This window comes from Ascidia mentula, chromosome 6, assembly GCF_947561715.1.
Source record: "Ascidia mentula chromosome 6, kaAscMent1.1, whole genome shotgun sequence".
Classification (NCBI taxonomy): Eukaryota; Metazoa; Chordata; class Ascidiacea; order Phlebobranchia; family Ascidiidae; genus Ascidia; species Ascidia mentula.
Window position 1 is genome coordinate 4,752,436 of NC_138571.1, and position 27,963 is coordinate 4,780,398.

General features: G+C 35.7%; 3 protein-coding genes and 1 pseudogene across 3 annotated transcripts; 1 reads left to right on the top strand and 3 right to left on the bottom strand.

Annotated features, from left to right (window-relative positions):
- Positions 1-801: 801 nt before the first annotated feature.
- On the bottom strand, positions 802-5,121 carry LOC145906957 (uncharacterized; annotated as a pseudogene).
- Positions 5,122-7,701: 2,580 nt separating this feature from the next.
- LOC145906775 (ras-related protein Rab-2) lies at positions 7,702-11,869 on the bottom strand. Its single transcript, XM_082994225.1, has 8 exons — positions 11,697-11,869; positions 11,416-11,487; positions 11,186-11,253; positions 11,008-11,090; positions 10,791-10,883; positions 10,241-10,352; positions 9,601-9,669; positions 7,702-8,890 (listed from the first exon to the last, which is right to left on the bottom strand). Exons 1-8 carry the CDS (start codon positions 11,740-11,742, stop codon positions 8,792-8,794), a joined length of 642 nt encoding a protein of 213 aa, XP_082850351.1. The 5' UTR covers positions 11,743-11,869; the 3' UTR covers positions 7,702-8,791.
- Positions 11,870-13,944: 2,075 nt separating this feature from the next.
- On the top strand, positions 13,945-18,046 carry LOC145907479 (dnaJ homolog subfamily A member 1-like). The gene is made up of 8 exons (XM_082994880.1): positions 13,945-14,175; positions 14,347-14,488; positions 14,698-14,936; positions 15,268-15,394; positions 15,579-15,693; positions 16,058-16,173; positions 16,408-16,627; positions 16,897-18,046. Exons 1-8 carry the CDS (start codon positions 14,035-14,037, stop codon positions 16,991-16,993), a joined length of 1,197 nt encoding a protein of 398 aa, XP_082851006.1. The 5' UTR covers positions 13,945-14,034; the 3' UTR covers positions 16,994-18,046.
- A 1,815-nt stretch (positions 18,047-19,861) lies between these two features.
- Positions 19,862-27,464, bottom strand: LOC145906405 (uncharacterized). The gene is made up of 16 exons (XM_082993821.1): positions 27,186-27,464; positions 26,901-27,021; positions 26,477-26,695; positions 25,488-25,961; positions 24,580-24,703; positions 24,399-24,514; positions 23,991-24,090; positions 23,800-23,893; positions 22,523-22,603; positions 22,349-22,458; positions 21,735-21,876; positions 21,292-21,362; positions 20,921-21,049; positions 20,520-20,672; positions 20,090-20,216; positions 19,862-20,015 (listed from the first exon to the last, which is right to left on the bottom strand). The coding sequence occupies exons 1-16, from the start codon at positions 27,462-27,464 to the stop codon at positions 19,926-19,928; spliced, it is 2,430 nt and encodes an 809-aa protein (XP_082849947.1). The 3' UTR covers positions 19,862-19,925.
- Positions 27,465-27,963: the final 499 nt, after the last annotated feature.

Genomic DNA, 27,963 nt, shown 5'->3' on the forward strand with positions numbered 1-27,963 from the left:
AGGGCTCCTCTTTTCTTTGTTTCTTTATTCTCTTGGAGAATCTTCGTCATGCATGATTTCTAGGAGATCAGATGCAACTTTTTGCATGTAGAGAGATAGGAAACTCGCAAACAAATTGGAACTGCTTTAACTGTGAGGTTTAAAGGCATTGCAGCCAAGCTGGATCAGCCACTTTTCCCGACAAGTCGGAGCGAGATCTGAAAAAACAATCTCCCGGTGAGGTTTGAACTCACGACCCTGGGCTAACTCAACCAACTGAGCTGCAGGAGCTCAGTGGTTACACGGGGTATATTGTGGCCAAGGTAAACTGGTACACAAGCTCACAACTTGCCAGGCAAACTTTATATATACGTGGGGTGCTCTACCACTATAATCAAAAACATTACTAAAAATTATGGTTGGTCAGCTTTGCAAATCCTATATGCTACATCTTACAATCTTAACTGTAAGCTAATAAAACCCATAGGTGTCTATTTACAAAGGCAAATTGATATTTGCCTGGTGCGGTTGTTAAATTGATTTAAATCAAATAATACAGGGGAATCTTTCTTTCATTGCGGCATGGATTTTTTCACCAGAATCAACACAGCATAATTTCCCCAAATATATTTTGTCGTCGAAATCTTCTACAAGTGACACTAAACATGATGTTGTTACAAATTTTTAAGCACATTTTCGCATGAATTTTCACAACAAAAATCATATCTTAAAAGGTCTCGAAAATTATTATTTTTTTTAATTTAATGTTAGTGCTCTTAGTTACTAAATCATGAGTACAGCTCATGTAGTAACTTTAAACGCCTAAAATACACCCAGCAACAACATCGCAGTAGCTAGAATCACAACCGATGCTAAAAACAACTCGTTGTCCTCGGGATTGACTTCCTTCAGCTTTTCGTTCAAGATTTCTGCAAATCAAGGAGCAATAAGTTATTGGTTGTTACACATTCGGCGAAATCACAGTACTTTTATTAAACACTTTTTTGTTGATAAGTAGGCTACGAAAATCAATGAATTCTTAGGGGCACAGATCACGGATTTCCTCATAATTCTGAGTATAAAGAGACTGGCCCATACATATTGTTATTAACATTGTCATGTTTAAAAGAAAACGTTTCGGCAAAACCTTATGCCATCATCAGTTTGAATGATGCGGTTGGTTGGTATAGCTCCTGATAGATTTTTCATTGACCGCAAGTGCCGTCGATCTTTTCAAATGTTTCTTTCCACATGAAAAAGTTTTTCCACACGAAAAAATTTGAGAACCACTGATTTCAATTGTTACGCGGCGCCCTTGGAAACTCAATCGCACCAGGGCATCGTCGCGCACAGTTCGAGAACCTCGGGTTTAAATATATACCTGAACTACTGTGGTAAATTTCCATCCAAGTGCACTTAGTACACAAAGTTAAGATAGGTTGCAAACTGACCATCTCAGGACAAGATCCTGTTGAATTTTGACAGATGGTGACGTCACAATGAAGATAGATCGCTTGTTGGTCGTCTGTGACGTTTGTCCACACGAAAGTTTCGAGTTTAAAGCTTGCGTTATTTGTCTGGTAGTTTCGAATCACCATCTTCCTGTTTGGACCTTCATTGTCAGTAGATGGCGCTGCGCATCTGAATTCACGATAAATGGGGGTTTGTATTCTTATCTACTATCGAGGGTTAGACTCCATCACTGCAGTAGATGCAAGTATGAATCCAGACAACCAAACTAAAATCCTCAAAACAGTAAAAGTATATCGAATTCAGAACACGACTAAATGAACGTGTTAGTTTGAAACTAGAAATATTAATGTTCTCACCCAGCTTCAATGATAGGATATGAGAGTGAGTCAGCAGAGTCCTCTACGTGTGTAGCCCAACAATCCTCTGCCTTTTAACACGTATTATTATTCATCAAGCAAAAGCTTTTTGTAAAAAAAAATAAGTGGGTGCAGTTGCTAACCTGGACGATAAAATCTGTTTCCAGTTCTGGAATTCCATTCATTTTAACCACAGCAAAGATATAGTTGTGGGACGATTATTGGAGAGCTTTCATCCACTGGCTCACTGAATCCCTCGTCACTGTAGACGTTCAATGAAACATTAAACTCACCAGATATAAAACCACCATCCACTTCTATTTCACTGCAAATAACATATAATGGTTAGGCTAAGGAACATCAACAACAGATTTACTCATAATTTGTAGAATGAAGAGACTGGCCCACACTGCAGAAAACAATACAAAAATGTCACAATGTTTTATGCAATATTGGTCAGTATCTTCATTCTCAGAATTATGGTTAGTTTTTTATAAAAAAATATTCCACAACCAGTAATGGTGTCATGTGGTACACGTGATCTGTAGCCTTAACCAATCAAAGCAAAGCAAAACAAAACTACACATTTTCATCTGGAAAACGAAGCAAAACATTTTGTACTTTCGTAAAAGTAGTGAATAGAGGGGGAATGCTCAATGCATACAATGTCTTTAACATTGACAATCCCGATACTCACTTTATTGCAGGTTGAACAACTTCTGACAAGAGATTGTAATTTGCAGTGAAGTTACAAGTCATACTGATGCTGTGTGAAACGTATCGTTGAATTGCTTTGGAAGAATCCATTGCTTTGGCGTCACGAACGATGAACGTAAAGATCAGATGGTCGTCTCGTGTCTAAAATGAAAATAATAAATAAATACCCGGGCTGGTTTGAACGTTAAGCGTGTATTTTTATACGTGTAAATTGTCCTGCTTTGGCACTCTTTGAGAAGACTGACTTTTATATTATAACGTAGACGACGATGCCGCAAGAACAAACTAATGTACTCGTTTCATCGTGTCTATTTTCTTCACCCGAATTTGCGCCTGTTTTTTCTATCACTTTGTCATTCACACCTGATGAAGCGAGGGTTACTCGCGAGAGCTCGTGTACGTTATAATATAAAAGTCAGTCTTCTCAAGGAATCAATTGTTTTATTTTGGAAACTTTTTCAACGCGTGTATATTTCTTATTTTTCAACAACACACATACCTCGTATATGAATTCACATCGCGTCAAGTTGAAGCGAAATATCGGTGCAGCATCGTTAGTTTTGCATTTGTCTGGTACTCATCAAGGTTGGTTTTATGTTCGGAACTGATGTAAAGAACATCACCACTCTCGTATGTAAGTCTCGCCAGATTGTCCTGACTTCGAATTCTAAATGTCATGAATTTAAAAAAATATTTGCCCAACTATCTTTTCTGGATCGCGAAATGGGCAAAATACACCCTTCTTATCCAATTTTATGTAAAGTGGATAGAGACACTTAAACTTATTTTAGGAAAAACACACGTTAACATGTTGACATTTTGGCAATAACTTGTGCCATGGTAATAACTAATGCGAAAACATGACGACATTTTGGCATCTATTGTTTTCTGCATACTGTGCCACGACCCTTTATCATCTGTATATTATCAAGTAAATTATACACACGGTATAACCCTGTTGATTCTTTCGTAAACGTGCTAAAGTCGAAATGAACAATGAGTCATATTCACAATCCTAGCGTGTGTTCATACGATGTAACTGACACATTGCAGTCATTAATCACATTATGTTTAAAAAATCAATCATTTCTTACGTTATCTCAATCTCTTCTTCGCATTTAATCCCCGTGATGTTCTCCGGAACAATTACAGAACCTGAATCAGACAAAAAAGACATCTAAAAAAATTGAACAAAAGATAAAAAAGGGGACAAACTTAGATAAGTTTTATTCGCACCAACAATTAGGTTTGTGTCGCTGTTTCCGGAGACATTTTGATTTCTGTAGAAATGACCTTCAGTCAATAATAAAATGTTCATCTTATTCTAATCGCGTGCCGGCTGTTATGCAATCAGACTTCATCGGGTTTATAATGCAGCGCACAAACATGTAGAAAAAGATATTTTACCCAGTGTACGATCTTCAAGTTAGTTGTTCTTTTACAAGCGCCATGACAGTATTGAATGCAAGTGATAACAATGAGACAATTTGTCAAATATCGCGATGCATTTCCGTTGTTTTCAAACTGGACAAACGCGTGGGTTATTTTGAAACTGGGCGAACAGAAGGAGACTCGTTTCTTGGACTTTTACATTTTTTTTGGTTAAATACATGTTTGGGTGTCCTACCATTACCATAGATGTATCATCGTTGTATATAGGTAACAGGCGAAGCGTCGGTGTACGAAACCGACATTTAATTGTGTAAGAAGTTCAGTTCCATTAGCGCGAGTTTTGGTAGTAAAAATATCAAGAAAATCTAACAAAATGATACTTTCGACAACGATGCTGAAGCCAGTTTGAGAAGAAACAGCATCAGCCAGAAAAGCGACTCGAATATTGGTTCCAGTTGTTGTAAACAATTGTGGTGAAGTAGAACCAGACAACCTGAGGGAGTTCGCTCCTGGCTCGTCAGATGAAATCTAACAGTTAACAGGTTGACGATATGTTATCAATGTTTGGTGTTGATAATGTCAGGTATAATTGAACTCAATTCCAAAAGCTCCGCTTGCAAAAAGCACCGAAATACTCATTATTAAAAGGTACACATTGTGACTGGTCAGAGATGATGCGCATTATCCTAAGCATAGTAGAAACACGCAAAAAACATGTCGTCGGTCGTATCGCCTTACACATAGGCAAACGACGCAAATTCCGTTTCGTGTCACTTTGTTGCGTAACAATCCACGAGACACTTGTGTTTGTCCTGATTGTGACAATGATAATAAAGGTCATTTGAAAGTAGCTTAACGCATAGTATAATGTGTGTGTTTTTTCTGACAATAATTTTTAAATTAAACGAAATACAGGGGTGACAATACATGCGTTGTTACCCCTGTTTGTTTGTGATGGGTGACATGTCACCCCTAAATCGACGCCTATGATCCTAAGCAACGATTATCGACCGAAAATCGATCACAATAAAAAGTTTTAATTGCCAGAAGACTTGATGTGAGTTTTACATAATATAATGATGCTAAACGTGGTCAGACTCACGTAGAGAAGATCATAGTTGACGTCTGTGGAAAAGTCCATGATGTTGAAGGTGAATCTTTGTCTGGCTCCCGTAGTCAAATCCCAAATACTAGTTGTCTGCATATCATAATTGCTCGGGTAATTTGGTGACTTAATCTGTGCAGGAAAAGCCTAAACATTCTGTTGCTGAATGCGTAATGGAATACCTGAAAAATTAAATATTATAAAAAATCGCAATAAACTGGTAACTTTCATGCAGCAATAAATGACATTGAAGTCCTTTGGGTGCTATTGTGTATATTGAAGTAGCAATGCCTGTGTAATGTCGATTCGCTTCATTCTGTTATAGGTACTATATAAAATTGTGTATATTTTGTACATTTGCTGCGAAATGTGTCGTTTTGTAACACGTTTATGCATCTGCATTTTGCAATAATTGTGTATGGTGTACTTTGTAAGATTTAACTTACTTTCGCAAAACTCGATCGTCATTAATCGACTTGTTTCATTTGTCTTGCAAATTAATTTGAATTCGCCTGTAGATGAATAGGTCGTTCCAGTTGAAGATCCGTCGCCAATCAAAGATAGTTTCCACCAGGAGCATCGTAAACCTAACAAATAATTTGTTTGTCTAAACAACTTACAAAATCTGATCAAAGGATCGATCACAGATTAAACTTAACTTTAGAAATCTTGTAAAATCCCGTGTTAGCTTTTTTTTTATTATAAGCATTAAAAAATATTGAGCTCTCTTATAGTAATTTTACTTACGTTTTCCAAGAAGCAGCATCAAGGTTGTCACAAACATTTTGTAATGCATCTTCTACTATTTGACTCTTTCACGACAATAACACTAAACAATATAACCACAGTTATAATTATACCCAATCTGTCCCACAGTTAGAACTTCTACCCCAATCTGGCCTAAAACAATTAGATGTCCGAACGCGGTACGAAGATATGTTTCCTGGTGAGTAATATCCTGTCGTCCGAACGAAGAAGAAGGTATGTATTAATTGTCACCCATGTAGAACAATTAAGCTTCCTATACAAATTGATTATTATTCGTATCCATAACTTAAAAACTACCGCGGTTTTTAAATTGCATAATGCGAAAGATTCCAAGCTTATACTTTTCTTGTAGTACAACTAGTTTACAAATTTTGTTGAGCATAGGCCTACACATATTGTGCTTCACCACAAGTTTAAAGTCACTATCGAGTACACATATATTAATGCATCAAAATTTAGTAGTTTGTATTTTGGTTTTTACGTTAGAATAGTTATTTACAGCTGATCTGCAATCGTTTGAGCTTCGTTTACTATACACTCACCACGGAAGAATGAAAGGTTAATTTCGAAGTGACAAGGGTTAGAATTTGGTATACAAATAGTGTCTCAACAGCCAACAAGCACAGTTGCACACCCAAAATAATTTATAATAGCCCTTAACCTTTAAACAGTTTTTTGCAATCTTGTTTTTTGAATAATTGTTCTATTCATAAAATATTTGTGTTTTTCAACTACCAGTCCACGTTTTGTCTTACTGATGTCACACAGTATATATTCTTCTCACATAGAATGGTTTTCTTTTGGTGCCAGGTGCTAACCTTTGCATTATAAGATATTGTTCTTTTAATAATTGGTCCTATTAGTTACCTTTCAATTCAGATTTCATAAATTCAATGGGCGTAAAATTTTTGACTATCGTTAACTGCTAAAAGTTTAAGACTGCTCTAAACACAGCTGCTGAGAAGTTGTCGCCTCATTATGAACAACGACATTTATGCCACACTGTCTTACAACTTTCAGAATATTATTAAAATTAACTGCATTTTTCAAGATATCGGTTTGTCGATCCATTTAGATTTGGAGGCATGAGAAATCTCTGCTGTAAAATTCACAAATCCCAGGTTTTTATCCATTTTCTGCAAAACATTCTCGACTTAATTTTTTGCCAAAAACTTTTTTTATGGAAAAATATCTAGTTTTCTTATTTTTGTTTCAATAAGAATTCCTCAAAAGTTAGTTTCAGATAAGAGCACATGACCGTAACATTTACCCCTAATTCCTGAAAAGTCTCAATCAGTAACACATTTACGTTCGCTCTCGGTGGGACTCGAACTTTCGATCCTGGGCATTCAGGATGTGTCACTTTAGTGTTCGCTGAATGGGGAATTCCCCGAACCAATATAGAGGTGGCAAATTGTCGGTCTTTCCAATCATGAATTCACTCAAGATTAGTAACTGGGTTGGTGGATTAGGACCTCGGGTATGTTGAGAGTTCAAACTTCACCGGGAGGAAGTGTGATTACGAGATAATGACCAAAGTATATGTGTTCACGTGCACCCTGGGTAATTATTCATAATTCACGAGTTTACATTCAAATACTTTGTCATACGCCTGGGATTTATTGCGCCAGGAAAGTAAAAAATGTCCGGAAATCTACCCATTAAAATTTACATATTCATAATAGGGATCAACATAGTTGCACACATAGGTTGGTACACGAAGTCATTAGACATAATTTTAGAAATAGTACGTAGAGTGTGGTTACAGACCCTATGCAACACACTGTATTTTAGCATCAGCCACACCTGGTAAACTCCATCACAGCAAAACCAACTCCACTTGTGTTTGAAGGAACATGCAAATATTGTGATATTTCTGCATTGCCTTGGTAACAAAACAATTGCACAACGCTAGGTTGAAAGTTTATTTGTGTTTCAGGGGACGAGGTTTACAACACCAGCACCTACCACATCAATAACAGTACAAGGGTTTGGTCTGAGATACCACCAAGGTGGTTCAAAAAGCCATGGCACTGTTTATAACATTGTACGTTTTTGTGGCAAGTTTTTGCCAATTGCTTGCAACATATTATCATTACTTTGGGCACTAAAAATCCAGCAAAAGTTTACGTTCAGACAGAATATTTTCATCCTGTGGATATGTGAAAGGTGGAACATACTAGTGGGAATCTTTGCCTTCTAAACACGAAGAGTTATTATAATAACAAGCAATTTACAAATATTCGGATCCATCAGGTCAACAAGAAATTCACAACACAATGAGAAAAGAACAGCATGTCTAATTTACATTGAGTGCGTGTTTGTTAGACTTCAGCTCAAACATTGAAGGACGTTGTTACAACACAAATAAAATCTACCAAATAATATGCGTACAAAATCTAACAGTTAATAACAAAGGGCTGTTTGAAGCAGTCATGCTATACATTTCCCTAATCTAATACAATCAAAACGGGTTTCTTAAGAATCTTAACTATGCAAGTATGGGAGCCCAAGTAAAAAAACAAAAAAATTTGCCCATTTGGGAGAAAATTTGAAAAGGTTTTGCAGTAAGTCGTTGAAAGGCATTGCACATAAAATGGTAAGAAACCAAAAAAATTCTTTTGGAAAACTTTTATGTGAACAAAATAAGAATGTACTTTTGTTGGAATTAGGAACTCTTTGAATTTTAATAGATTACCAAACTACATGGATAAATTAGAAGTTAAGTTTTTATGTAGATATTAAAGATTAAAGCGTAAACTAAACGTTGAAGAAAATATGTTAAACCCAACTTCCAAACTACAAAGAAATCAACTTTTTTAGAAAAAAGTTGCAATTTTGAACAAAAACAAGCCCAAACCAGAGTAAATCTGCATATGTAGAAAACAACAATCAGCATTAAATGTGGGGCACGAAGGAGCGCTGTTGCCACTGACAACAAGAAGGAAATCTATGTACCCAATAGTGCAGAGCACGAGCAATGAAATATGGTCGTGGGTGTTTAACAACAACCCCCGCTGTCTGTCGGCTGACGAGGTCTTGAACCTCCGACACCACCAGATGCCGGGGAATGTTGGGGGCCGATTTTGATTCCATTCGCCTGTGACATCATAATTTGGTTTTGTTTTTAGACATTGTCGATGCTTTTTAGCAAAATATTCTTGTCTTTTTCAAAAACCAACAGATATTAAACTTGGAAATATATATTTTCATAAATGTGGTCAAAAGGTGGAAATTGTTGTAATGAGACTAAAATTTTGATTAATTACCAGAATCGCTTAATAGAAGCAAGGCCATGGAGATGATATTTTACAACACATTTTATATTTTGCAAAATATTATAACCCCAGATTTTACACATGTAAATGATGATTACATAAAAACTAATTTAGTTTTGAAACTTGGTATAAGTTCTTGTGTTTATTTTAAATGTACATGTGGGTATAATACAAGTATTTAATCCAAAAAGCAATTTAATTTTTTAGATTTATAAGTTTAGGCAAGGTTGGTTGTTAACTTTTAGTGATAGTAAGAGGATCAGTCTCATATTTTCTTTTGAGACAAGAGAGCAGAGAAAAATATTTGTAAAGAAAAACTCAGCAAAGAAAAAAAATATACTCATACTCTACTCCAGCAAATCTTTACATAACAGTGCCATTAAAATAAAAAAATTGACAAGCTCGTTGTGTAAGATTTACAAGTAAGTGAATAGTTATACATAAAATGCCAAGCAAAGCTTGTGGATGCCGTAACAATGTACTTCCTAAGTGTAGCATGAATAATAAATGAAATGGCATATGGCCAGATTACCTCATTATTAATGTCGAATACCCCCTCCTGTATTTTTTCATATATCTCCTTAGCTGTGTTGATGAAAGCCTGGGAATGTAGGTCACAAGATTATTATTGTCACTTCTTTGTGTAAAAGCAGAAAAAATCAATGACCATCTTTTGTATATTTTAACGAGCAGAAGAGTACAAAGCAGCAGGGATTATTGGCAGATACATTGAAATTAGGCCTCAGGCCAGTATTAAACAAGATCGTTATACAATACAAATTTGATTTTAATAAACAACAAGTTTGTAATTATATGTGTGGAATATACTGAAAACCATACATACCAGTCCAAAAATTATTATACGCAAATTACAACAACTACATTTTATGGGTTACGAATTCCCGGAAATTTTGTTACAACCAGTACATGTTAGACTTTATGCATATGTGTCAAAATTTAAATTTTTACATGTACAGCTTATTTAAATCGCACAGACCGGGTTGTACATTTCAGCAACATTTCATGACTTCAACAAACTTTACAGGAAACATGCGTGTTAGCAATACAACTTAACATGACAGGATGGCAAGATCAGCACTTCCCACAAAGCAAAGGGACTATTGTATTATATTTAATCCCACTATAAGACAATACAGAATTGCGTAACGCACCTCTTCCACATTGGCAGCAGTTTTTGCGGAGGTTTCCATAAAAATCAAACCATGTTCCCTTGCAAATGCCTCACCTTCCTCTTTTTTCACTTCTCTGCGTGCTTCCAAGTCACTGAAATGGAATATTTGCATAAGGAATTATTTGATCTTAAAAGAACAAGTGCTGTCTACAACCTGTTGTAGTGGTTGTTCATGCAACAGCAGACTGACTACCTAACTTTTGTACTTGGCATTAGTTGTATTAACAATAGCAAAATCATGCTATGTCTAAGATTTGTGCTCTTTTCCACAGAAGCATATGAGAAAACGTAAAATAAACATTTTTTGAAAAGAAATTATTATTGCTGTATATACATAAAAAAGGTCATCATTCACATATAAATAACTGTTTCCAAAACCAGGCAGTTGCTGAAATAAGTACTGTTTTATTCAATTACAACACCAAATATCAGCACACTTATTTTTTTTATCTTAGCTGATGGTAACTTGTTTCACAACAGTTTGGTTGTGTTTGAAATACACAAAATTATTATTCATTCGGCTGACTGACCTTTTGTTTCCGATGAGCATAATAACCATATTTGATGAGGAATGTTGTCGGGCATCTTCGAGCCATGTCGTAAGGTGGTTGAAAGTGTCCCTTCTAAAATTACAAAAATATTTTTCGTTACAAATTTATATATATATGGAAATCTGAGACTGACAATTTTTTTTGGCTGATTGGGAATGTGATTTATAACCAAAATTAACTCAAAAACCAAACAAACCTGGTTATATCATACACAAGCAGAGCACCAGCTGCCCCTCTGTAATAAGACCTGGTGATTGATCTAAATGACTCTTGTCCAGCCTGCAAATGTCATGGTATGATATGTCATTAGTGGTGGATAGAAAATGTGTTTGTAGCATAAACACATCAAATACAAAATGAAATGCATGACTAACCGTGTCCCAAATTTGAAGTTTTATTTGCTTTCCATCGATAGTTATCATGCGAGCACCGAATTCAACACCTGTCATAATTCAGGTAATAAAAATGATGGCAAATTGTGTATATTATATTATATGTCATGTCTAAATATATTAAATCACATAAAACACAGAACAGAAGAGGTTTGCAGGAAAAATAGACCATACACAATTATTGAATAAAGAGTCCACATAAAATATCTTACCAATGGTCAGATCATGAACTGGTTGAAATCTCTTGTCTGTGAACTGCAGGAGAAGACATGATTTGCCGACACCTAAATATAATCAGCAAGATATATATATATATACCAAGTTATAAAACAAATGCTTAAACTTGAATAAACCCTGGCTGTACTCTTTATAAATTAACGTAAACCTGGTAAAGGTTGATTAATAATACAAGCAAAACATGAAATTAAGTTTTCCAACTTACAGAACACAAAATCATGACAATTAAGACATTTTATTTACAGATCATTCGTACCTGTGTCGCCAATGATGATGTATTTAAATAAATAGGCATATGACATTGTCGTTTACTGCTGAAGATCAGTGACTTATTAAAGAAATAAATACTAAAACCTGTAATCAGAAAACAACTTTCTACAATGCATACAATCTAAACCAATGTCCCCAACCCTTATTAAATCTCATTTCTCATGACCCAAGCTAAAAAGTCATGCAGTTAGTATGACTCATAAACAAAGCTATATCATTCTTTAATGTGATACTATCCCCAAAAGAAATTATTAACTGCAAAAGCCAAATGTTTTGCAAAGTACAGAAGCAATCTTACAAGATTTATTTGTATTTGATCGCTTTATTTACAACAAATGACACAAAAACGTTTTTATTCTTACAACCCCCCATAGGGTTCACCCTCCCACAAAACAATATGACAAAATTACTTTGCAACCATTGATCTAACTAATTAATGAAGTCACTATCTCATTTAAAGTGTAAAAACACAATTCCAGATTTTGTTTTTAGCGGTAAGAGTTCCAGATTTTTAAGATGTTTGACTTTTCCTTTGCACACAAATTTTACCAAACTGAGCAGAAATATACCAACAAATGCAGAAAAATAACAAATTCCCTGCGTAAATTAGGCAAACTTTTCAATCTAGCAATGGCATTAGCTCATTTCAAAACACTTTTGGTATTAAATGATGGCAGCATAGTGCTGGCAATGTGTCAGTGTCGCCACATGACATAGACTTCACACACACAAACACGAGACACGTACACTACACAGTACTACACGAACTGACCAACTGATGCAAGTGACACGAGCAAAATAGACGTATCCAATAGATGATACTTGAATTAGCTTAGCCAAACTGTTTATTATGCCTTAGAAGCCGTGCGAATTTCAAAGAAACTGCAGTTCTTCTTCAACATCGATCCAAAAACACTCACTGACGTTTCAACCAAGTCAGCTTGGTCTATGACGTCAGAAAGACATGAGATAAGCTAACATCCATAATCTGGTTGCCATTCTTTAAATTATTTTGTTGGTAAGTTGTTTATGATCTTACTTGAAAATATAATGTTTGCAAAAAAAAAATGGCCGGAAATTGGACCAAAATGTAGTGTTTCTCCAACTTTTTTCATAGGAACGCAACAACAACAAAAAGACATTTTTTCGAATCATGATCGGGAACTGAATCTGAATTCGTATTGAGAAAAAAAAACGAACTGGGTAATTCAAACCCAACTAAACCTCTTTCGAACAAATTCGTCTTTGCGTTGAGACAGTACTACCCAGTTTGAAATTGCACAAGCAAACGTTTTATTTCATGAAGTTTTTATATGATTTGTCAAAGCCATCTCTTTTTTTTCCAACGTTTTGATATAAATTTGATAATTTACGTTATAATTACGTTTCAAATTCGAAATAAAACAGTAACGTGGAACCGAATCTGAATCTTTGAAATACTCTGAATGGTTAGTTTGAAAAAAACCCGAACCGGAACTGAATCCACATGACACGCGGTTCGATTCCTCAGTTGTGAGTAAAAGTTATTTGCTGCCTTCATTATATTTAATAGTGTTGACTATCCATTGATTTATATCTATTTGAGATTTCTGAATTCCTTGAAAGAAAATAAAATTAAATCAAGCTTAATTAGCCACTTTCTGTTGTAATCTGCTGTATATTTTGAGTTGTCAACCCCACAGAAAAAATTACATCTCTGTTGCCCTCTAGTAAAAAAACAAACATCTAGAACGATCCACGCTACCGGTTGACAAAGAATTGCCGTTGTTTCTTGTGAATGGTTGGTGAACGAGTTATATAATTTTACTGTTATATGCCGATAGAAGTAAATACCAGACGCGAGGGTTTGTTTGTTAAAATACAGTTAACCACATAAAGCTGTTTTGTCTTCCTTTTGGTGTGGTTTAGTTGTTTTAAATAAATTTAATGACGCTGCATTTTTTAAAGCAAATTTTGTGATATTTTAGTCCAGGACGAAATTGACTTTTAAATGTTGTCATTAAACCAACCCTGTATCGAAAAAACTAAATACAAAATACTTATTGTGTACAGCAATGCTATATATAACAGTTATACAGTACATGTACAGTATTCCGTTTGTCTCCTTAAGAATTATTAAAATATAGGCTATATATGATGTAGGTTAAATAGTTTGTAGCGTAGTCTAGGCATATTTAGACAATGGAAAATGTGCTTTACAAGTAGTTTTACAATTATTGTAAGTAGTTATGTCATGCAAAATCATACTTTTCAGGATTCTCTATATTATATTTATTGTTATATTCTGTAGTTAGCTAATTTATTAACTAAACGCCAGCACCAACATGGTGAAGGACACGCAGTTATATGATGTATTGGGCGTTAGTCCCAGTGCTTCCGATTCTGAAATGAAAAAAGCGTATCGCAAACTTGCCATGAAGTACCATCCTGATAAGAATCCTGACGATCAAGAAGCTAATGATAAGGTGCATAAAGTTTATGAAACAAAATTATTAAAAGCTAATTGTTAATTAAGTTATTAATTAACAGTTTTACATTGATTTTGTCTATGCTTGTTTTTCTGTTGTAGAGGACAGAAAAATATGTTTATCTCGAAACTGAAAACTTTTATGATCTTGTTGTAATTTTTTATGCAGTTCAAAGAACTATCAGCTGCGTATGAAATCCTAAGTGACCCAAAGAAAAAGAAAATATATGACGAAGGTGGTCTAAAAGCAGTCAAAGAGGGTGGTGGACATGATGGACATTCAGGCTTCGATATTTTCGACATGTTTTTTGGTACGCACAATGTAAATCTGTATATATACATATATATACAACTTGCATACAAGATAAGATCAAACAGGCTTATTCTTTTTAATTCAAGTGTGAAGTGTGTCACAATCCACTGTTTTCAAGTTTTTAAACAGTATTAAAAGAATGTATCTGTTTTCGTAATTTTTGTTGATAAATTTAAAAGTAAATAAGAAATATTCACCCAATTTTAGGTGGGGGTGGAAGACGACACCAAGCACACAAAGGAAAAGATGTCGTTCACCAGTTAAAAGTTTCCTTGGAAGACATGTACAATGGCACAACAAAACGTCTTTCCCTGCAGAAAAATGTAATCTGTGAAAAGTGTAAAGGCAGAGGTGGAAAAGAAGGAGCTGTTAGTAAGTGTATGACATGTCGTGGGACTGGAATTCAAGTAAAGGTTCACCAAATTGGACCCGGAATGATGCAACAGGTTGGTGTACAGACTACACAATTAACAATTCAAACTGTTGTAACTTTTACCATTGAAAGCAGAAGTTTTTATTTGCATCTGAATGTACAGTTTAAATGAATTTGATTTGTGTGCCAACACAAAGCTGAATAAAATGTTACTGTCAATTTATGTAAAAAGCACTTTCACCATTTATACTGTTTGTCTTTACAAGTGCCAAACCTTTGTTTGTGTTGTAAGCAGTAAAGTGTTCAAACAAAACAATGCATGCAACCATTACTCACAGGGTTTTGTAATTGTGTGTCTCAGGGCAATTGCGTTTGTTTATGTTTGCAATGTTTTCCCACCACAGATTCAATCTATGTGTCGTGAGTGTGACGGAAAGGGGGAGAGAATCAACGCAAAAGATCGTTGCAAAACCTGCAATGGAAAAAAAGTTCTCAAGCAGAGCAAGATACTTGAAGTTCATGTTGATAAAGGTGGGATTGGAGAAACAGTTAAAATACACAAGCATTCAATGTGACTTACCCTAAAACCTCAACATATTTCAAGACTTTATTGCTAGCTACATACATACATATCTATATATATTGTAACTAACAGACTCAAGTTTTTGATTGTATTTAATGCCTTTTCAAAACCTTGCTATGTTTTGTTGCTTAGGGATGACCGAGGGTCATAAGGTTATGTTCCATGGAGAGGGTGATCAGGAACCAGACCTTGAACCGGGAGATGTTGTAATTGTCCTCGTTGAAAAAGAACACGATATTTTCCACAGGTAAGGTTTCAGTGGCTATTTATCAGGTTGTGATTTTTTTATTGCCTGATTGTCAGACAAAAGTGAAAGTTGGGCAATATTATATCGTTTATACTTTGTGTGGCCAATATGGTGGTGGCCAAGGCAAGCCTGCACTCTGGTCCGATTTTTTTTTTGCTTGGCGAGCGAGAGTAAAGTACATCCATTGCTTTTGTGGATTGTTAGATTATATAAAACAACTCATTCTCTGTTATGATAAACTGTATCAAAAAAATAAATCAACCTATTTTAATAATTTAACAGAAACATTACACACATTTAATCGGTTTCTTTATGTTCATTTATTTTTGCTCTTAAGTTACTAATGTGCAGAATATCTCTGCAGACAAAATGAAGATCTTTTAATGAAAATGGAAATCTCAATAACAGAGGCATTGTGTGGATTTCAGAGGGTCATAAAAACTTTGGACAACAGGGAAATAGTTATTAACACGATTCCTGGTATGACTTGTTTATTAATATCCTTATGTTTGTGCAATTATGCTAATATTGATCAAAATAAATGAAATTGAAGAGGTGTCTGCTGCTTTCCAATAATTTTGATGCGAAGATAATTTTACTTTGGAACTACTAAACTTCTTTCTCGAGTGAGATCGACAAATATAAACAAACAAAAAATATGCCTTGTCTGTCACAGCAAAAATATACCCATATATTAATGCATTTACTTGACAGGGGAAGTGATCAAGTATGGAGACATCAAGTGTGTTTTGGGCGAGGGAATGCCTATTTACCGGGACCCATTCGAGAAGGGACGACTTGTAATCCAGTTCAAGATCAACTTCCCTCCAGACAGGTGGACGACCCCTGAAAATATTAAAAAACTCGAAAAACTTCTTCCGGCGAAAGATGAGGTTCTCATCACGGACCACATGGAAGAAGTGAACCTTCATGAGTAAGTATTGCAAATTAACTTACTGTTTTAAGTGAGCTGCACACAGGCCCACTGGTTTAAATAAAAGGTGGGTCAAAGCAGTGACTCTTAACTGCAGCCCACTTTTATTAATCAATGCCTGTTTAGAAAAAAATTGTGGGTACCTTAGTACTTACACTTGTATACACTTTAGTTGTATATATGGTTTGCACTTCAACATTAAAAGAATAATTCAGGTGTTTTAATTTTCCACTGTAACAAATTCTGTAACTAATAATTTAATGTTCCAGTTTTGATGAAAATCACAAAAGTCGCGGTGGTCGTAATGTTTACGATGAGGATGACGAAGAAGCCCAACCTCGCGGCATGCAGTGCGCCACTCACTAAAACTAAATGCAAACTACTGTGGTGTATCTTGCAGTAGTTGTGCATCAAACCAGACTTAAACCTAACTTAGACCAGGAACACAGCTTGGCTGACGCGTCATGTAATTGTATGTACCTTTGTGGGGCGACAAAAAATCCTTTGTAATGCTGGGGATATGGCAAGATTTGCAAAGTTCGTTTATAAGAGTTGTTAGTGGCTCATTTAAGAATGGTTTTGTATGTTTTGCTCAAATAATCTTTGAGCTATATTCAAATATTTTGATTTTTTTATGTACAGCCAATGCACATGGTTATTGAAATTGTTTCAAAACCACCAAAATTGTTTCAAACCACTACAATAATTTATTCCTGTCCGAAGTAATCATTTCTATTTAACCTTTTGATGTCACAGACAGCTGGAAATAACTGGCCTTTCACACTTTACCACAATTAACAGCTGGCAACAGTATTAACCTAAATATCTTGCATTTGATCTCCAAAACATGGGTTCATGTTTTCAAAACCTTCACAGCAGTTTTCAGATGTATGTTTCTGAATAAAATTAGGTCATCTTTGTTTCTCTAAGTGGGGCAAGCAACATTGTTTTTCCAATTTGCTATGGTATGAAAACTTTACCTTATGTAATGCAAACTTTCTGTGGTTACAAAACGTCAATGGGTGTTCAAATGGACCATTATCTTGTTGTTCACATGCACAATTGATCAATAACCCCTTTTTAAAAATGAAAAAGCTTTTGTAATGCTTCTGTGCATTGTCCAGGATTGCTTCAATGCATTTCAACTGTGGCCTATGTTGTTGTTCTTGTTGGCGTCGCCGTCATTGCTTTGTTTGCAATTTTCAAGTAGGAAATTCCTTTGTTTGATTTTGATTCCACAAATGTTTTTTTTCTTCCCCGTTCTGAAACTTACTATGTCGCATTGTGACGTAACGAACACAATGCCCTGTGCTTGTCCATTGTCGTTGACCCTTCTGTGTGCGTTTTAATCCAATTTTCGTTGCTTTTCCAAACACGTGACAATATTTGTAAGTGTAAATAAACGAAAAACAGCTGAGAGTTGCAGCATTGGTAGAATTAATATATGCTATTAGTTGTACGGCAGACGTGCATAACATACCAAAAGGTCTGAGCATAAAAAGACTGGCCCATCTTGCTATTAACATTATCATGTTTAAAAAACGTTTTGGCGAAAACTTATGCCATCATCAGTTTGAATGACGCGGTTGGTGTAGCTCCCATCATTATAAGGAGCTGACCTGACCGACGTCACAGATAAGGCTTGCGCGGGTTTCATACCAAAAGGTAATTTGCAAATATTTATATTACATCAATGTATATGCGTAGTGCAATGACATTTTTGGGTTTCACTATTTTTAATTTAAAGTAGTGAACTGCGTTTGTTGGTGTTTTTATCTATATTTATTGGATGATATTAAGATGTACCCAACCTTGTTGGCTGAATAATCAACTCAACTACTGACCGGAAAACCATAGGATATAGGTTGATTTTCACACAAACTAAAACACTAGTTTTTGCAAAAACTATCCAAGCAATAGGTACGAATGGTTCAATACCACAATGCCGATGAATTCACATTTTATAAAGCTCAACTTTCAGAATACTAGCGTCTGTCCGAATGCAGTCAAAAGCACAACAGAGAAAAATTACCGATCACCTCGGCAGGAGTCAATGGGCAGAATTCCCTCAAAACAAGATTCAACTACATTTTTCATACCTGCCTTTATTGATTGTGATCTGGAACAAGTTTGCATTAGAATTAAGATAATTATGGCAACCTAGCCGTCTTACAGTTTTTATACGTCTTGCAGTATCACATTCCAAACAATAGATGCTATATTACATGGCCTCATGTGACAACAGGAAGATAAGCGAAAAGGGTTTGTGTTTGGTCGTTTTATGAAGTAGTTTTAATTTGTAGTGCTTTGGAATGTCTTCAAAGGTACGTGCTGGTGTCTTTTTTGCCAGACTAAAATGAGTTTTTTTTTGTAAGTAGCTTCTTATAACAGCTGTCAGAATTATTTTGTGCTGCATAACACAAAATACGTCCCCAAACAAGTTAAGCATGCTTTGTTTCTTCTGGATGCTACACGAAACTATAAATTCATGACATTACCATACGGTTCTAACTAATCCTATTTCGAAAAAAACATGTGTTGAAAACTGTAAAACGACAAATTAGGACTGCTGTGCATTAGGACATGAATAATAAAGTTTTATTACGGCTCAGGTTCCAGCACAAGTTTTATTGTACATCGCTGTTTTTTTGAAACACACTGAAATAAAAATTTTACGCGGCAAAAAACATCATACACCGAACTGACAAAAGTGTACAGCAAAATACTAAAATTGTTTTCAAACTCTATCAAAATTGCAAATTATTACATTAGGATCATGCAATCTTTTTGTTGATGCGCCAAAATCGCAACACAACGGTTGTAAATTTGTTTGCTTTGGCGTTTAAACAAACTTAACGGTGCAAAAATATTTCAAAAATTCACTAAATTAATTCGTCGACGAATATAGTGCAAGGAAAATAAAGAGGAAAGTCGTCAACAGATCGCAGACAAGACAAAGGAAAATCTACGTTCACCGATGATATTTAATTGTTAGAATATATTCAGATTTTGCTCGGGTTGCTTCGTTTATAAATTTATCAATTAAATGAAATTAACAATCTATAAAAGATGAATATTATAGATGGTTTCCACCTGGGAGCTTGAAAATATGTGATGTGATTTCATTTGTCTCAAGTTAGTCATCAAGCACACAAGCTGTTTGTTTTATGTTTTTTTTTGGTTAACTTGACATCACAAACGCAGCAGACATAATTTCAATGTCCATTTTGGCATTCCTAGAATGCAACAATATCACGTGGAAAGTTGGTCGCTACTCGACACGACAAGAATGACGTCATCAAACTGCAGATCCTACGTCACTGTCCGACCCCGAGTTCGTAACTTTTCCTCGAAGCCAGTTGGCAGCGGTAACTGCCGCAATGCTTGCCTGGGAAACATATAAGCGATGAAAGAAAAAGTTTCCTACGGCGGGATTCGAACCCTCGACCTTCGGTATCTTACCTTCCAATGCATTCTGGCCATAAAGACTTTGAGTTGAGTTTTGTTCATGAGCGCTTTTCTTCTCCTACTTGTGAGCGGGGTGGAAAGCCACTCGTGCCGGAGACATTGTGTTGCGCTCATCCGACCACTAAAATAAGTGTATGAAGCTTACAGGATTTTGTAACTCCCCGTTTATTTTGGCATGCTCGCATTACGTGAGAAGAAATGAACGAGAAAAAACAACGTACATTGTGCACATCTTTTTGAAAAAAAGGGTCAAAATAATTTTTAAATAACGCTATATAATTTTTTTTGCAACATTGCCCAGTATCTTTGTTCACAACGCTTTTCAGTTCACCTAAAACTTCACTTGTATTTAAATTCACCGCAGATATTTTCAAACCCGAAACGAGGCATTAAAATCACACCAACCCACATAGAGTAAATATACCTTTTAGCAATGACCAATAGCCTTGAAATAAAATCTTTCGCATCGTCTGACACAATTTTAAAAGGTTCCTCATCAAAATCCCAGGCGCAATCCGCAATGTTTTCCATCGTTTCACTGTCGTTTTCACCCAGGAATGGAGATATTCCGCTTAAACTAAAAACGGAAGCAATGAAGATTTAAACAACTTTTTCCAGGTATTCATAAAATTATGAATGTTAACTTCAAGGTTTCCTAATTCAACGTGTTTTTTGACATATTGAGGCATTTTGTTTGAACATAGTTGTTAATGTAAATGCGACGATAGACAAAAATAACTGACTTGACGGTGTATATGGCACAGGCGGAATCTATATTTTTTAGGTATTTATTACTTGGAAGTGGAAGTTTGGTTCTTTACTTACAGTATGTAGCATATAACCCCGACACTCCACATATCAGAAGGAAAACTGACAACTTCGTAATTGAGAACTTCAGGCGCCATGAACTCGGGGGTTCCCCACTGGACAACAAGTTTCTGACGTGGAATATACCTGGGATCACACAAATATCAATTAATTTTTCGGAGAACAAATAAACTCTATACATTCGCAACATTGAGTTAATACATTTCTGGTTTTTAATTTAAAACATCTCATCATAATCTCAAAATTTAAGTATGTGATCTGCTTACATACGGAGCACAATTGATCCAAACTGAAAACACTAAATCTCCGTCCTTTTTTTTGGCTTAAATTAAACAGTTTGAGATAAAATAAAAGAATAAAAAACTTACTTTCTCGCCAAACCGAAGTCTATGATTTTTATGTGGTGAGTCGTGCGATCCAGACACAATATGTTTTCCGGCTGTTAAGAAAAGTTGCAGACTATAAACATATAATGCAAGAGTATTTACAAATATTGATCTGATCAAGGACAAGATCTTTGACATATTAAACACCACACTGTTAAATCACATTGCCGCAGTTATGAAACGACATCTTCCTTTGTTGCTCTTGTGACATCACAGAGGCGTAGTTTGAGCCATACTAGTGCGTGACGTGAATTGCATAGAAATCAAAAATTTTTGACACACAAGATACAAAAACATACTGGGCCGAACAAACACCATATTGTTACGTCATAAAGGTAGCAAAAGCGCTTACGTAAAGCACCATCATGGAGAATGGGCATTAAACGAGAACCAATTTTATTAAACTAGTTTCGTATTTATCTTACCTTTAAATCAAGATGCAGGATAAGATTTTTGTGGAGATATTGAACTGCTTTTATGATTTGCTGCATGAACAGGACAGCATCAAGTTCTGTTAGTTGTGATTGGTCGGCTAACACTCTCTCGAATAATTCACCACCTCCCAAACTGTTGTAAAGAACCAGGTTTAGAAGTGAAAAATACAACGCATCCATGGTGATTTTTGCATATTGTAAAAGCAAATGCAGGTTATAGTAAATTTCAAATACGCGAATTTGTCAACATTTCTGTTAACCATAATTCTGTTTGATTGCAATCTGCATAAGTTGACCGCTAACAAATTTACACCCATGCCAAATATTTTCGGATCAATTAATTACTACACACACTGTTAAAAATACTGGCACGGTACAAAACCATGCTCACGATGCCATTGAAACTGCAAGGGTCGTCAACACAACGAAATACACAGTTCAGGAAATGATAGAACCACACACAAATAAAGATTATTTAGTGTTTTTGTTGGAAAGTCGAGTTAGTAGAAATGCCGCTCAACAATATCGAACCTTACAACCAACTTCGAGGGATTACATATTCACCAAGGTAGTAAAGTTTGTTGTTGGAAACTAAACTAACTTACTATTCGAGTATAAGTGTCATCGTGTTGTCATTTTCGTAAGCATCATACAACTTCACCACGTTCTCGTTGTCAATCAGATTCATGATGGAAATTTCGATCATGACGTCTTCCTATAACGTAACAGTTACGTCACTTTTGCATGGTGAGGTCATTTTATTCTATGTTTGTTAATACCTTGTCAACTGGCTCCTGTTGGGTTCGTTTTGTCTTTAGGTTTTGTGGTGCTCTCTTCAAAGACTTGGATTTAAGAAGAGTCTGTTGACAAAATAATTATTAACTTTCCGGCATTTTTTTAGATTTGTGTGCGTGTTATATTATTATATTTCAATTGATCTGTTCTTCTGTCACAACGCATATTTTTATTTACAGCCGTTTCGCCTACTTTTTTTGACATAGGCTTCGTCTTCTACCTTAAATAGCAGGCCATCATGGTCGGTGAATAAAAAGCATACGTTTAATTGTGCCAGAAGAACAGATAAATTGAAATACAATATGCCTGGCAGCAACAGGAACACAAAGTTATATTATTACTTGTGGATGTTTTTGTAATTCGGGCAGATATTACGCAAGAAAAAGACATAGTTAGCTGTCAAACAATGCTGTATACTTGTTTCGTTAGAGGCAGTATTTTTAATTTCAACGTTGTGAACGTTGGCCAAAACTCGCTGGCTATCGAGATATATAATGGACTCAGCTGCATTACTTTTGAAAATACTTGATATTTTTTTTACGATTAACCATTTATGGGTCTGCATTGATAAATTGATGTGAAACAAGCAGTTTTGAATAGGTTTTGAACTTAACGTCGAAGGTTAATTAGCAGCAACACAAACTCTATGCTGGTTTGCACGCAATCTTGCAACCTCATTGAAACGATAAACGTTATCTGTCAGCTGGATGACAAACGTTGTTAACGACAGACGAGTTCAGCAAAAGTTAGTTATAACAACGTCTTGATGGAGTTCGCTTGAAATGGGTGCAGATTATAGCGATACCAAAGTTCACATGATATACAATGAATATATAGGGTACCGAAAAATTATTTTTCATATGTCCAGCTCATTTAAACGAAATTTTCTCACAGTTTGTTGCGATTGCATGTCAGGCAAATTGTTAACACAAATCACAAAGATCTTCTGGCAAAGCCTTTTCATTGTATTGGACGTTTTAGTCGTTGTGCAATCGACTTTACTCTGCGCGCAAGTGCAGGACACTGCGCGCAAGTGCATCCACGGGAAATGTATGAAAAAAATCCAACAAAAAAGGCACGTCTTTATTAAACTTTTTTTCGTTGTGCTTTCGTGCATTACCAGTGGTGCAGATAAAGTTTTTGTCAGAATATCTTTTTAAGTTCGTTTTGGTTGATTAACACTTTACACCCTATTTTTCATTGTTTTCTTTAACTCGATTGCGATTTGGACACAAGAAAATAACATAAAAACAAACCGTACTTTTGTAACAGGTTTTTTGCACAGGAAACATTTTGCCGCGAGTTGTAAACCCGTTTTCTTCTCAACACATCTGTAAACCTTGCCGAACCGACCTCTGCAAAACCAAACAACACGTTACATAATCGGGTTTTAGCGAATGTCGTTTAAAATTGTGGTTAAAGTCTTGTTCAAGTTTGTGAAGACCGACTTACCCTCCAAGTTGTTCCTTCAGTTCGTAGAAATGTTTGTAAGTTGAATTTTTTACTGTGACACTTCTGTAGGAAAATGCCGGAGCTGGAATATTCGGAAGTTCTACAAAGACAAAGTTAAGAACTAAGAAAACTGCGGCAGTTTTCTCAAAAAACGTGGAAATAACGTTTTAACAAATAAAAAGCGATAGCATTAAATACATTGTGTGAAAAGTTGGATAAATAGAGATAAGTGAATAAAAAACAAATTATTGTTTTGACAATTAAAGACAGAACTTAGTCACTTGCGGCAAATCGCAGTTGTTGCTTGAAAAATGGATTATACAAAAATATGGGGGCAAAAACGAGTTGTTACAAGAAAAAAACGGAATAAGTACCAATATTTTTTAGAAAAAGTAAATATGGTCTCACTTATTTCCACGTCTTCGTCATCTTCAGATTCCGTATCAGCTCCAATTGTTATCTGAATTCCGCCAGGGGCGCTGTTGGTACTGGAGTTTGAAAACTGACGTTTGACGTCAATTAATCTGTATTTTTACAAACATTCAATAAAATTTGTTGATAATAAAATGTCACAATTAATCCAAGTTACCGTCGATCCATGCATGACGCATCACCTACGTCACTTTTCATTGTATCGTTGCGAGGGATTGTGCAACTTGAGTGGGGTCGTGGAGGTGGTTCGTTTGCTGGTAAAGATGTGGGTGTCATCCTATCTAAAATAACACACGAATAAAAATTAAAAAAATGCCCAATCGTATCCGTTTGAGCTGGCTTAACCGCGCACAGGTTTCCACCTTTTTTATCCATGGCGCAAAAGTAGTTTTGGAATTTGTAAACTGAGAGGTTTTTTTATTTGCAAGTGCAACAGTTTTGATTACTTTCCACCAGTGTGTTCTCCTATGAGTCCCCGCTATAAGGTCGTATACCTCACGATGTAAAACTTTGCAACAGCGATTCCCAAAGTGGGTTCCGCAGAACCCAGGGTTTCCATAAAAATATATAAAGTGTTCTATGAAATTGTAGATTTGGGGCACAAATATGTCCGCTTAACACTGATATATAATTATGTGTGAATTTTATTCATATATAAATATCACTATTTGCCTGAAGAGCCTTGAATTATTGAATCTGGCAGCGTCAGCAACAAAATGTCCGCTTAAAATTGTGTCATTTTAGTTTAATTGTTACGAATGTTTGCTGTGACGTTCTATAACACCCTAAGTACAATAAGACAAAAATCGTCAATTGTGACAAACGTTCGAGCTTTCTTGACGTTTGTGTTTCAACTTTAATAGTCTTGCAAAGGTTATGAGGACAAGAAAGTTTACGAAACACTGCTTTATAAGCATTTAGGCGCCGATTGTTTTTATCCGCATACATTGCATCTTTATTAGCAATAAAAACTGACAAATGCAAGAAACAGAAACAAACATTTTCATGGTTTTGAAATTTACAGCAAAATTGTTAATTTTCATTCTAATTGATTCATTTTCTCACCTTTATTGACGTCTGTCTTTTTAGCCAGGATCTTCTGCTTTTGCTTTAAGGTTAGGCCTGCATACGAAGCACGACGTCCTTCTTGTAGTGTGTGACCCATAACAGACAACTGATTCCCTTTCGGTTTGTTGTTTTGCACACCAGTGCTCTTAACAGACGTAGGCACCAGTTGGCTCTCAGATTTATCACAAGCATTGGCGCCAGCAGCCTCAAAACCAATCTCTGTGACGTCACAGTGGCGATTCTCAGCTGTATCAGTCTGTGCTTCTGTGACGACACAAGGTTCGGCGTGGTTTGAATTCTGCGCCTGGGTTTTGTCATTCTCAACAGCTGATTCTTGTTGATTTGATTCGCTTGCAGTGTTGTTTTGGCTTGGTGAGATACTTGGCGGAGTTGCGAAGGGCGTCTCTTGGTCTACCTCGTCCTGTTGGTCACTGCTGCTTTCAGCAATTACTATTTCTTCTTCTGATAAGACTATAACAAACAATAGCATTCCTTAGCTCGTTGTCAGGCCACAGTTCTGAATGATAACGTTTCTAGAAAATAAATCTTAAGGCCTGTTACGTTAAGCAATTGCTTCCACGTATTTCACTATTACATGAATTTTGCTGTTCACGAAAATCATGTATGGGCATAACACGAAAAATACCACATAAACTGTAGCTGATTTTTCGTTGAATGCGCCATGTCTGTTGGAAAATACTGCTACACCGTGTCAAAAACTTTTCGTATGTGTGAAATTGAAATCTGCTCGAATTTCAATGGTTAGGTATGAACAGGGCAACCATCTGTTATTTTTAGTTATATATTTGAATTAAAATACCACACACTAAATTGTAGCGGTAATATTCACACAGATTTCTATGTTATATGGGCTTATCAAGTTTGGAAAAACTTTGTGACTCACTTTAGTAGTATGACGTGTCTTATGGCACCGAACAACATAAACCAACTTTTAAAGTAGAAGTATAGTTCAAACTTTTTTATACCTGTTTCATAAACAAACTCGTCATCGAGTTCTTCCGAGTAAAGATCATCAGACGAAAAAACTCCACTCTCGCACGACACTTTCTTGGACATAATCTTGGCTTCATTATTGGCAGGTTTGTCGCTAAATTTTGTTGCGCCTTTATTGCATTTTATTTCTTGCTTTTGCATCACGTGTCTGTTGTGACGTTGTCGATTAAGTGGTTTATGCGAGTTGCTCCCTGAAATTGTAGATGAGAAGTTTATGAAAATAATATATGCACGAAATGTCACATAAAGTACTTAAACTGATATTAACTGATTTCTAAAGAAAATACATTAACATTCGTTACGGAAAACTCTGATGTTTCAATGCAGAAAAGTTTTCCTGCATAAAACGTTTGACAAAACAAACAGCTACACATAATTTTTGCAAGTCATTTTAACCTCTCCTGCCATTCTTCTTAGTGAGCTTTTTCGCCTTCTCTGGTGAAACGTCATTTGTCATCAAGGATGGAGTGCTCTTGCTCGACACCAGTGACGGACTTGGGGTGATTTCTTCATTAGTCTAGGCGTTAAAAAATAAACACCTTTCATTTACAGATTTTTTTGAAAAATTATTAGAAGGCAAAAATAAATTGTTAAATTATGTTATCGATAAAAAGATTGACTAACTTTATTGCAAGTTTTGGACGTAATAATTAAATAGATATTTCTTTAAATATTTCTTACGTTGTTTGTCAATAAGGTAACAGGCTCCACTTTATGTAGAGTTGGAGTAGAAGCTGAAGGTTTTAAAGTTTCACTGATTTCACTGCCAGTTCCTTCGTCCTTGTCGGGGACGGGCTGCAGGTTTGCAGTAATACCAGCAAGCTGGTTTGTAATGTAATCCAAACGCTTATCTTGACCGTCAAGTCGAAGCAAAATTGTTTGTGCGACTTGGGTGATGTGCGAAAAAGCATTGCATATGTTTCCAAGCTGAAATTGAATCTTCTGTAAATCACCCGACATGGCTGCTGCATCAATCTAAACAGTTTCGGAAAACGCGGCCTTCACAATAAGTTGTAGTCCAAATGACTATGTATCCATCTACACAAGTAACTGTGAGTATTTACTTTCACAAACCTCTACGACATGCAATTAAAGTACCTTTGCTCAAAACTTTTTTGTCTCTAATCTATTCTGGATGTTGAATAATACCCATGGACTTTTCTCTAACACTACTCAGATTAGATCTGTTGCGAAACTCCCCAACTTCCCCTTGTGCTGTGACGCAGCCAGTCCGATTGTGACGTAATTAGGTGCGAAATGACGTGATTTACCTGACGTGCCGACGACAGCTGTAACCGGGCAAAGAAAGGATGCACGACCATCACGCCTTTATCGGCTTATTTTAAGTTATATTTTGTTAATATTCATTTGCTACTTGGACAAGAGTTCAATCAAGAGTATATTTGTAGTTCAATTATTGCGAATGGTCATTTTATTTTACTAAACATACAAACGGTTT

Bases quoted from the DNA above. Each gene is read 5' to 3' on its own strand.
- LOC145906775 (XM_082994225.1), bottom strand. From the start codon at position 11,742: ATGTCATATGCCTATTTATTTAAATACATCATCATTGGCGACACAG. The intron at 10,884-11,007 runs GTTTGTTTGGTT...TTGTAATTTTAG, and splicing joins CTTGTGTATGATATAACCAG to AAGGGACACTTTCAACCACC. The intron at 9,670-10,240 runs GTGCGTTACGCA...CTACATTCCCAG, and splicing joins CTGCTGCCAATGTGGAAGAG to GCTTTCATCAACACAGCTAA.
- LOC145907479 (XM_082994880.1), top strand. From the start codon at position 14,035: ATGGTGAAGGACACGCAGTTATATGATGTATTGGGCGTTAGTCCCAGT. The intron at 14,489-14,697 runs GTACGCACAATG...ACCCAATTTTAG, and splicing joins TATTTTCGACATGTTTTTTG to GTGGGGGTGGAAGACGACAC. The intron at 16,628-16,896 runs GTAAGTATTGCA...TTAATGTTCCAG, and splicing joins GAAGAAGTGAACCTTCATGA to TTTTGATGAAAATCACAAAA.
- LOC145906405 (XM_082993821.1), bottom strand. From the start codon at position 27,464: ATGTCGGGTGATTTACAGAAGATTCAATTTCAGCTTGGAAACATATGC. The intron at 24,704-25,487 runs GTGAGAAAATGA...GTGTTATTTTAG, and splicing joins AAAGACAGACGTCAATAAAG to ATAGGATGACACCCACATCT. The intron at 22,604-23,799 runs GTACGGTTTGTT...TTTTGTCAACAG, and splicing joins GCAAAAAACCTGTTACAAAA to ACTCTTCTTAAATCCAAGTC.